The following is an 11,039-nucleotide window of genomic DNA, read 5'->3' as shown; positions in this document are numbered from 1 at the left end:
CAATCTAAATTGACTTTTTTTTTTATGTGTATTTAGGAGAGAAACCCTAATTTCTCCATTTAGTAAAGGGGAAATCCTAATTTAGTCATCTAGTGGGGGTAATATTAGTTAACCCTAGATAAAATGATCGGCAATTTTAGATGTTGGGGTAAGCAAAAGAAAAAGTTAATTTATTTGATAAATATAAGGCATAATAGCACCTTGGTAAAAAAAAAGAAAAAGAATAATGGGGTGCCTTGATAACCAATTTTCCCGCTGGCAATAGGCTATTTAAGGACTTGGCAAATTCTTTTGTCATTCGCCGACAAACACTTCAAACGGGAAAGATTTTGCCACTTGAACCCTACTCTGGCAAATCGATCGGTCTCTTTCCCTCTCTCACTCAAGTGTTAGCTCGCAATTCAACCTAAAGAAACAAGAACCCCTCTCAAAATTTGAATAATAATAGACCCTCTCATCCATTCTAAATTGTATGTATTGGAACTGCTAGAGTATATAGTGGGTGTATCTAAAGATGCCAACACCAGGACCAAAAACGTATGACAGTCTCTCATTCAAGAGATTTTCATGTGACTTTTTATTTCCGTGTTTCTTTTTTTGAATTTTTGAATTTATTCCATATGTTTGATTAGGGTGGTGAATGAAATTCATGGCACTGAAACTAAGAAAATTAAACAAGGGCAGGAGAAACTTCTTGTGCTTGTTTTGAAAGCAATTCCGAGGTGTTGGTTTTCACTTTGATTTCTCTCTAGTTGTTTTAATTGAAAATTTTTTGTCCAGGAAGAGTACATGGACCTTCAAACGCTCTGGGACCGAACCAACGATGCCATTAACACACGATAATACGTATGGAAGAGAGTACTGAAGCTGGATCTTCTTCAACCTTGTATTGAAGGTAACACACTCTTTCCAGTTTCCTCTCTTCCTTGTTTTTATATTTCCAAGTTAATTTGCTTCTGCTGCATTTTCAGCATTTGGTTTGCTTTCTTAGTGGAATTTGTAATGGTTATAAGTTTGATTTGTTATGTAACCAGAACTAGGATGTTATAGGAAATACTCTGTGGGTGTAAGTTTAGTGATTGTGTTGTTTTTTTCCCAATTGTTTATCAGCTCATTTTGTTTGTTTGTCACAGGCACCATTTCTATGGACGAAGATCCTACAGTCGTGATTTCTATAGACTTATCAATTGAAAACCAGGAACAGTCACATGACCCTCGGAATATTGTGCTGATATCAGACAAATATATATGACTTGTTTGGATTTTTGTGAGTATTCTGAAATAGACCCTATGTTTATATGTATATGTAACTAAAGATGTCATTGCTATGCTTAGTAATCATATTGATATTTACGCATTTGATTTTCTGTCAAATCTTGTTATTCATACTGATTAATTGATGCCAGCATGGGAAAATGATATCAAGGAAGGATCTTGAAAAAAAGTTGGCAAAAGAGAAGACCTAAGAAGTTGAGGTAATGAAGTTTGAGTGGAATTTAATGTAGTATACATTGCAGTGCGATTCATCTGTGTAGGGAATTCTGCACCTGCTTAATGCTAGTAATAGTTTTCTTTTTAGGTGACTTTATAAATTATTTTTCCTAATTACTTGCTTTTGTAATTCTAAAACCAGGTAACTAACATAGATGAGGCTATGGCTCGAGTTGTCGACATAGGTGAAAATGAGGTATACCCTTTTTGTAATAATCTCGTAATTCTTCAAGGGTATTTCGGTTATTTTATGTGAGTGTAGGGGTATTAATATTCATTGTATTTTATATGGAAATGGTAAGATTCATTGTACACGTAAGCTAGGGTTGGTAAGGTTTATCATTTTATAATTGCTTTTGTTCAAGTTGAATAAAGTATTGCTCATTGACTTTGTATCTAATTAATGTTGAGCAGTCGGAGTGTAAACAACAGGGACGAACAGGTCCCTCCCTAATCCCTATATAGATCAACAACAGTTAATTCAAGATAAAGAATAATGAAGGTGGAACCTCAAAATCTTAAGGATTCTCTTAGTAAATCTAGTCGATCTTTTATACAATGTGGTAGTGTGCTTCTTGTGTGTTAATATTTTCTCTAGTAAATTTATTTTATTGTACTTCTAGAACAACATGATATTGATTTCATATTAACTATCATATACAATTGCTCCAAATAAAATTGCTATATGACCGATATGATGTATAAGTGTGAAATACCGATTTAGGTAAGGAATCAGTTAGTAGACATTACACTTTTTGTCTGAATTAGTATTATATAATGCTTTATTTAGTTTCAGAATATTTGGTATCTATGGTTCTCTTTGTTATCTGGAATGGAATTAACATATCTTCTTCATCCATTTATTTGGTAAAGGACGAATCAGAGGATAGCGAGGTTGAGGGAGAGGATGAAGCATATGAAAAGCTTTCACGCAATTGGAGTGTTCTTAAAAGTACTCCAGAGCTTCAAAAGTCTAAGGTAAACTAACTATGACACACTTTTATATTTTTGCAGAATCTGTGGATGCTATTGGCTTGATTTAGATGGATATAACCTGCTAAAGATTTCCGACAATCCCTGAATATTTTTGCAGAATCTGTGGATGCTATTGGCTTGATTTAGATGGTAAGCCTGTAAGCAGTACATGCTTTATAGACAAGCCCTGAATATTTACGACCCTCTTTCTCAACTCAGATTATTTGACAGAATGAATATGTTGTATGCAACTAGAACAACTTTGAATCTACCTTTAATCATTTTAATGGACTTATTCTCATTTCCTTTCAGGGGAAACCCAAGAAAGAAGATCCCATGTCTCTTGACGATGCCATCGATGATATTGAGAATTTAACTGATTTCCTGTTGGACTTCAATGAAGATGAGTGATATTTCTCGGTGTTTTCACGTCCAAATTTCTCGTGGTGATCTCAGGAAGTTCTACTCAGATTTCTCAGGATGATCTACTCAGATCTCTCAGGATGGTCTTCTGGAAACTCAGAGGAGAAGAACAGTACTGTTGGCAATGTAGTTAAGCTTATTAAGTGAAGCAGATGAAAAGCTTTCACGCAGCCCAGAAGTAGAGCAGCTGATAAAAAAGTTAGAAAAAAAACAACACAATCACTAAACTTACACCCACAGACTATTTCCTATAACATCCTAGAAACCATTTAATTTGTATGCTTGAAGTATCTTATATACTCAAGTCAAGTGTATTTGAGTCTGACTTGTTTTTCGAATCATTGTTTTGCATTTGGTATTTGGAGATTTTGGAATGCTTGTACATTTTCAGAGCTAGTACCTAGTTTTGCACTTCAATATTCAGAGATTTCGTAGTCTTTAATTACTTTATTTAGATGATCTACGTAACCTACTTTTAGCACACCAAACATTATGCTGTTTGGGAAATCTGCATCATATGGTTTCTCTCTACTTTGCACCATTTGAATGATTCTGGTGGGCTGGTGGCATATTACAATGAGTTAGCTTGATATAATTTTTATCTTTCATGTGACAAAAAGAGGCGGGAAGAGAGATGTCTCTCTTCTTGCTGCCCCTCCTCTGCACTTCATGTACTAACTTGATCTCCCACCTGCAACTTGTTTGTAACTTATGTCTTAAATTCATTTCCGAGTATACAAATATATGAATTCTGATGTAATAAGCTGGTTGACAGAAGCCTAATAATAGCAGTATGTCACTGAACATTTGTCTGTTAATATGCATTGCCCTGGCCCTTTTGATTGCACACGCTCTCACGTGAAGAATGAATTTGATGCCTGTGTTAAGACACAGGTCATCCTTAAAAAAAAGCAAAGAGTCAGTCAGGTGAAAAGAGTAAGGCATGAAGTGAATAAGAAGGTTTGGCTTCATAACTTATCTGATCAATCGTTAGTTTAACTATAACGATTGAATGTGTGGTCAAAATTAAAACTAGCTATACCACCTTACATTAACTAATCAAGACTAAGACAAATAAGAGTATATGGATGTTCCTGATACAACTCAAAGAATACAGAACATGAAGAAGGTTCCTAAAACTATTTGGAACAAGCTACTGACAAATGTAGCCTATCTTAGATAAACCCAAGGAGGTATTTCGAAGATTCAAGAACTGCTGCAACAACAATATCCCACTGCAAGAGATGAATTGCTAAATCTTGATTTCAAATGTCATAACTTCCAATCCTTATGATGTATTGATCTACCAAAAAAATATCCTTATGATGTATTTAGCCTTGTCACTGCCATTCACAAGCAAAGAAGGCACTGCATAAAGGACACATAAAGGATACATAAATTGTTAAGAATATATCCTTCATATTGTGAATGCTAAATAAAATGTTGCATCTATCTAAACTTTGACTAAAAGAGTCACATACATTTGTAACTTCAGCTGCGTTTACACAAGCATTTTTCTCCACATTTTGTTGAGATAGATCGTAAAAATGTTGTAGCAGAGGATCGGATGTACTATTAATTTCATTCACTGTTTACATAACCGTGAACTGTGCCTCTGCCACTATCACGTCAGATTTTTCAGAGTCTTTTCCGAAAAGTAAGAAGCCCTAGCGGTTCACGACTGTTCCCCCCAATCCGCTCGCTACAATATTGGTTCTCCCGCTGCTTGCTTTTTGGAATAGACTTTTCTTTGGGAATGTTCTTAGTTGAAGGTTTGTTGTGGTTTTTGGTTGGTGGTCTTGTCTGTTTTCCGCTCTTAGTTGATTTATTCTCACATGGTGCTATTGCCCTCCTCTTTTGAGGTTGAACAAAATCACTATCACTACTTTTCTCATCATCACCCCTTCTTTTAGCACAAGGCCCGCTTCTTTTAATTAATTACAAATATGAAAGTACATATAAATTTACCAAGACATTATCAACTTCCAAAAAAACATTTAAGAGATGGGTTGGACGTTGGAGTACAAGAGTACATAATTAATTACCAATGGTTGTCAATTTTCTAAAGAGCATTTTCTTCTTTTCGCACTACGTTCCACTAATTCCTGCAAGGGTTGAATCCAAAGAAAAATTTTATTAATCTTGCATTTTTGTAGTGCAAATAATAACATGCATTCAATAACACATAAAATCACCACATTTTTTTCATCATCCAGGACCAAATTTATTCCTGTTTTAGTAGCCACCTTCCTCACTTCCTTAGCAGGCACCCGATTTAAATTCTACCAGTACATGAGCACAAAACATTAGGTTTACCTATGACTACATTGTGGCAATCTGAAGATACATTGCAGTACACATTACCACAGTTCGTTGCTCCACATGAGATCATAGTACAAAATATCAGGATATAGGTATTTATCGATATTCAATTTCTGGATATGTATCGTAGATATATCCTTCTCTTTGGGGATATTTGACATTGTTTCACATGCAAATATCGTGGATATATCCAAAATATCGACAAATATCGTGGATATTGTGGATATTTATTGATATATCATGATACATTATTTATATTTATTTGAAATATAATGGTAAATATTAAATAAAATTGTTATATACACAAAATATCGCAAAATATCCCCAAATATCACAAAATATCCTAAAATATCACAAATATCATAAATATCATCAAAATATCATCGATATTTACAATCGTATATATCTCTAAACATATCATGATATTTATATATCTTTTTTCTGAAATCTGGATAGATATCCCCAAAATATCGCGATATATCGGGATATTTTGTACTATGCATGAGATTGCTATAATAATGAGATTGCTGTAATAACAACTTTGCAGCCTGGGTTACGACCTGCAATTATGAGATCACAGATGACAAGCTTTATCAGTACTGAAACTCTCAATATCAATAAAAAGTGCAACATGCAAAAATTAAACTCATTCTGCTTCTTCTGTTCACAGAAAATGTCCAAAGAAAGAAGCTTCTTATCATCAGGTTCTTACTGTAACAAACCATGAAATTCAGCAATAATAATAACAGAAAAACCATTCATCAAATCCAAAGTAGTAAGACTTATAAACCTTTAGCGTCTTTCTGTAGACTCCCTCTGCTTGCACCGTCGGAGGAATATGTAACTTACCCAACACAGTCAATTTCTTGGGGTTGTTTAATTTGGTCTCCCAAGTTCTCCCATGGGTGGTTTTCCTAGGGAAACCCACCCAACTTCGAAACCAAGGGAATATCTCCCCATCCACCCGGTGGACATTCAAAGCGAGCACATGAAGGAAAACCTAACACTCGAATGCTAGTGCACACCCATATAGGGTGTGTGTAAATGCCTTTTCCGGTTGAGCCTGAAAGTGTTTCTCCATATCTGTATATAGAACCTCAACACCATCACAAATGCCTTCAAACGTCATATACCCCTAAGGGAATTTGTCAAACTTCATCAAATCAGCTGCAATATCAATATGCTTGACATCAACGCCCTTCGAACCGCTTGGCAAGAGGAAAGCCCCTAACACAAACAAATGGTTAAGTCGGTGGATGTCGTCACAAGTGTTTGGATCGCTACGTATCGAAACTCTCTTAGCTTTTTTCCTTGCTGCCGCAAACTCAGTCAGCATAACAACCCCAAGCGGAGTTAAATAACTGCTTGCCCAAAACCCATTACAATGATACCTTTAAATAGATAAACAACCTCCTAATTTCACTAGGACTCAACTTAAACAACTTTCCTAACTACACACAACTCAATTATAAATAATCAATTTTAATGGACTCCTAATAGTAATTAAGTATTGGGTTCCCAACCCGAAAAACTCGACTCTACACTAGCAAATCACGTGACACCTTCATCTTGAGAAACAACAGGATCAAGAAGTAAAACTTCAGGACCCTTGCAACGGTGACCAGGCTTGTAGAGTTCATCACAATTAAAGCACAACCCGCGGCTTCTTCGGTCTTGTTGCTCTTTCCAAGAAAGACGTTTCAAATTGGAAGAGAGAGACAAAGAAAAGGATGAAGATTCTGGCTTTGGCATTTCTAATTTTGCAGCAGAATGGTCAGACACTGCAATAATCGCTTCATCTTGACAAAGTGCTAATTCAAAACCTCGCCAGTTTTTAACAGTGAAATAAAAGCGAACACCAGCTCTTATATCAACATGAATACCGGATAAGAAAATACTAACTTGATGGGATTCCAGAAAATTTGGAATCATATTAACAATGCACTCAAACTCAGCAATGAATTCCCGAATAGTACCAGTTTGAGAGAGCTTAGCTAATGAACTACAGGGGTCTATATGTTTTCGCGAACTAAAACGAGTGCATAATGCAAGAGAAAATTGCTCCCAAGTCAAATTACCTAGAGAGTGTTTCATTCGACAATACCATGGGATAGCGTCCCCTTGAAGATATACAGCAGCCAAAGGAACCATCTGGACGTTGGTAACTTTATTAAGATCTTGATATTACTCCGCTTGAAACAACCATCCTTCAGGATCTTTATCATCGAACTTTGGAAAATCAATACGAAAAGTGCGACCTTGAATAATAGCTCCTTGTTGGTTGTCGTAAGTAGGATTTCCATCATTCTAAAATTGTTGAGTATGATTACGAATAAGGTCGTGTTGGACAAGTAGGGGTGCTTGAGGTGCTAGTCCGCCGTTTGCTAAAAGTTTTATGGAATCTTATATCTCTTTGAGAATAGTATTAGTACTCTGATGATCCTGTATCAACTCTTGGACATTTGTCGACAGTGCATCAACTTGAGAGGTAAGAGCATCAAACTTCTCTTCTAATTCTCTTACTGTCATCTTGAAGAAAGTCAATTAACTACGTAAAAAGGAAGGGTTTTTTTTTTAGTGGATTGGGTGAACAGAAGGTGTCTTTTTAATAGGATCCTTAACCAATAAATTTAAGAACCCTAAATTGATCTTTTGAATTGGAGATCAAACTACCAAATGACCCTTTGATTGGAGATCACAAACCACCGAATTCTTATTGAATTAAATAATTGTTTGCCCAAAACCCATTACAATGATACCTTTAAATAGATAAACAACCTCTTAATTTCATTAGGACTCAACTTAAGCAACTTTCCTAACTACACACAACTCAATTAGAAATAACCAATTCTATTGGACTCCTAATAGTAATTAAGTATTGGGTTCCTAACAGAGATGCTTAAAAGATGTGAAAAACTAAATAATCAAATCTATATTTTAATATTAAAGCTCCCACAAGGGTATTTTTTAGCTCTATTAAAATTCCACGTCATCAACTTAATAGTTAACTTAAAACAGGAAACTATTTTCCTTTTAGAATCCAACTTCAAACGGAAATCTATTTTCCTTTTAAAACCAAAACTCAAATAGTAGCATAAAAACTCTTTATTTCCGAATTAAAATGGGATCCCTCCCCCAATTAAAAAACACGGGTTTTTAAAATTTAATTAAAACAATTTGTTAAGAAATTAAAACGGACTTTTAAGACTTGATTAAAACAATTTGTTAGGAAATTAAAACAGGTTAGCGACGAAAACAGAAATCACAATTTGTTATGATTGTTGAACAAATTTTTAAAAGAACCAATGCGTATGCACGGGTCTACTTTCTAATAAGAAGTAAAAGCTTCAATTCTATCCCAGGATGACGGAAACAGTAAAATGCAGTTTGTTTTTTATATACTGAGTTTCATATTTGAGTTATGACTTATGATCGAACTATGTGTTCGAAACTGCATTTGTGTTTGTAATCGACCGGGGTTGAAATATAATTTATCCCGAACAAATAAAGTGAGATCTTGACATTCTAGCTTGCAATTCTCTCCATCAACTTCTTTTTTTCCTCCAATCCCCCCTTTTTTTTTTTTTCTCTTTTAACTCCGTTTGATTTGTGGTATACTATTTAATTAGACCCAACTTTAAAAATGAGTGGTCAATTAGAACTAGAATTCAAAGAACCAGACTACCTCTATAGTAATATATGATAGATGTCTAAGCGATGGACTTAAAGATTTGAAGAACAAAAAAAAACAAAAAACAATAACAATAACAATGCATCACGGTTTCCGCATACTTGTTTTACGTAAAATTATAATTATAGAATAAATTTGTTTTTAATATTTCTTTTCTTAACTATGCTAAAAGTAATTTGGATAGAAAATTAGTATTAAAGCTTTAAAGTACTCTGTTTTTTAATTTATCAAATAAACTATCTAAGTTAGGCCTAACAATATCAACTTAGGTTTGGGTTCAAGTGATCTTAATCCAACTTTGAAGAAGTGAAGGGGCGGAATATTATATTTATGAAGTTAGGGTTTGTTACCCATAAGTCATACAAAAGATAAAACCAATTTTGAGAGCAACCAAAATTAAGAGAAAACGCTTACAAAAAGATAAAGTTTGTAAGGAGAGATTAGTAAAGAGATATCTAGTGAGTTTGAAGAGACGTGAGAGGAGTGATTATAATATACCTTCCCACACTTACAAAAAGATTTTCTCTTGTGGAAATAGGCATCATTGGCGAACCCGATATATTTTGTGTTTCATTGTGGTATGTTTTACTTTACATTGTTATTGTTTATTTGTGAGAATTAATTTCATAGCTTAGGTTTGTAGTTGTTGATTGTAGTGAAAGTTTAGATTTTTCGATTGGAGTTTAAAGTGTTCATATTCAAGTTATCTTATTAGAGATTGATTGGTATCATTTTCCCCAATAGATTGTGCCCAAGGGAGGGCCCACAAGGGGAACCTATTCGACCCACAAAGATGCTGCAAATGTAGGTCGAGCAACAACAAAATATCCTGAAATGGTGATATCGGCTGTAAAAGTGATTGCAAGGAGAGAAAACGGAATCCAGTCGTGATGGGAAATCACAAAACCCATATATAGACCAATGTTACTTGAAAACGCCAATGCTAAGTGGATATATCCCTTAAAAAATAAATGGCCTAACGCTCAAATAAAGAACTTAAATGTGTGTAGAGATGATAGATATCACCAATGTACTGCCAAGTCGAGTTTGGCTTTAGTCCGGTTCTCCACAATAGCTTTCAAGACAACCGTAAAAGCAAAATCGACACACGCCTTGACGAGAGAATGCACTAGAGTGGTCCACATAGGATTATTCCCGAATCTATTAAGGAGCGTTTTGGGAATGAATTCATAAAGTTTCGCATTAAGGAACGTTTTGGGAATAAATTCATAAAGTTTCGCCTCAGCTTAAAACACAACAACAAGTACAATTACGATAATGGTGACAACAATAAGATTCTTGAATCCGTGAACATTGTCATTCCAAAAACCATCTTGATCAACGAAATGTATGATGAGGAAACTAACAAATGCCACAAAATTAAAAACGTGAAAAACCCACCAAGTTATCATCCAATTCCTAACAAAAGTTATTCTGGTCGACAAAATGAATAACCATGAAACTAACAAATCCAACAGAGTTACGTACGTGAATACCCCATCAAATAAACATCCAATTCCGACGGAAAGTCGTCGCTTGAGTAGTGATTCATGTGTGATCACATGATTTACCTTCCATGTATGAAGAGCTAGATAATTTGTAACGGGCATTTCATGGCTTCAAAAAATTTATTCACTCGTATTTTCATGGCTTCAAAAGTAGTGTCTACCATTTTTCAATGATGTTGATAGAAAAAATTAAATGAGGTGGCAGAAGAAGTTTTCAATGAGAGTGAGGGTGAGGGTTTTACAGGTTTACTGGAATGAAGAAGAAAACCAAATAAGGTTTTTGTGTTTCACTAGGCTTTAAAATTTAATGTGGCCGATATTTCAAAAATTCTCTTTGTGCTTTTCTCCACTTTGATTTAATTGAATAGTATATATTTGTTTTTTCTAATGTTTGTTTATTTTTTTATAGCTTAATTTCAGTTAAATTTTAGATAAAAATGATAGGATAAATTTCAACTATCTCAACTACGTAAACATTACATGGTTGTATTTCCTGAAATAGAAATTTGCATAAAGTTTTACAATTTAACTTTATGCCTAAAAGTAATCAAACAAACTCTCTAATCTAAGTTGGGCCTGGGTTTGGTTTGGGTTGAATTTTATCTGAATCCAACGTCCAAACCCACCAA

General features: G+C 34.6%; 1 protein-coding gene across 8 annotated transcripts; it reads left to right on the top strand.

Annotated features, from left to right (window-relative positions):
- Positions 1 to 300: 300 nt before the first annotated feature.
- On the top strand, positions 301 to 3,326 carry LOC147506190 (protein PLASTID TRANSCRIPTIONALLY ACTIVE 12, chloroplastic-like). Of its 8 annotated transcripts, none has more exons than XR_015193612.1 (8): positions 301 to 569; positions 781 to 895; positions 1,134 to 1,267; positions 1,407 to 1,475; positions 1,634 to 1,687; positions 1,906 to 1,993; positions 2,365 to 2,469; positions 2,779 to 3,326. XR_015193612.1 is itself a non-coding variant. In XM_086558454.1 (7 exons), the coding sequence occupies exons 5-7, from the start codon at positions 1,655 to 1,657 to the stop codon at positions 2,875 to 2,877; spliced, it is 237 nt and encodes a 78-aa protein (XP_086414580.1). In that variant the 5' UTR covers positions 301 to 537; positions 781 to 895; positions 1,134 to 1,267; positions 1,407 to 1,475; positions 1,634 to 1,654; the 3' UTR covers positions 2,878 to 3,326. The 8 variants fall into 8 exon arrangements, 5 of the variants coding, with proteins under 5 accessions (XP_086414580.1, XP_086414579.1, XP_086414581.1 ...); XR_015193613.1 differs by having other exon boundaries at positions 1,407 to 1,531; XM_086558454.1 differs by lacking the exon at positions 1,906 to 1,993 and having other exon boundaries at positions 301 to 537.
- The last annotated feature ends 7,713 nt before the right edge of the window (positions 3,327 to 11,039 follow it).

This window comes from Coptis chinensis, chromosome 4 (assembly GCF_015680905.1).
Source record: "Coptis chinensis isolate HL-2020 chromosome 4, ASM1568090v1, whole genome shotgun sequence".
In the NCBI taxonomy this organism is placed as follows: Eukaryota; Viridiplantae; Streptophyta; class Magnoliopsida; order Ranunculales; family Ranunculaceae; genus Coptis; species Coptis chinensis.
The sequence above is the reverse complement of the archived record's forward strand: the minus strand, read 5'-3'. Positions and strand labels throughout refer to the sequence as shown.

Coding starts and splice junctions, on each gene's coding strand:
- LOC147506190 (XM_086558454.1), top strand. CDS start 1,655: ATGGCTCGAGTTGTCGACATAGGTGAAAATGAG. Junction 1,688..2,364: donor TCGACATAGGTGAAAATGAG/GTATACCCTTTT, acceptor TATTTGGTAAAG/GACGAATCAGAGGATAGCGA. Junction 2,470..2,778: donor CAGAGCTTCAAAAGTCTAAG/GTAAACTAACTA, acceptor ATTTCCTTTCAG/GGGAAACCCAAGAAAGAAGA.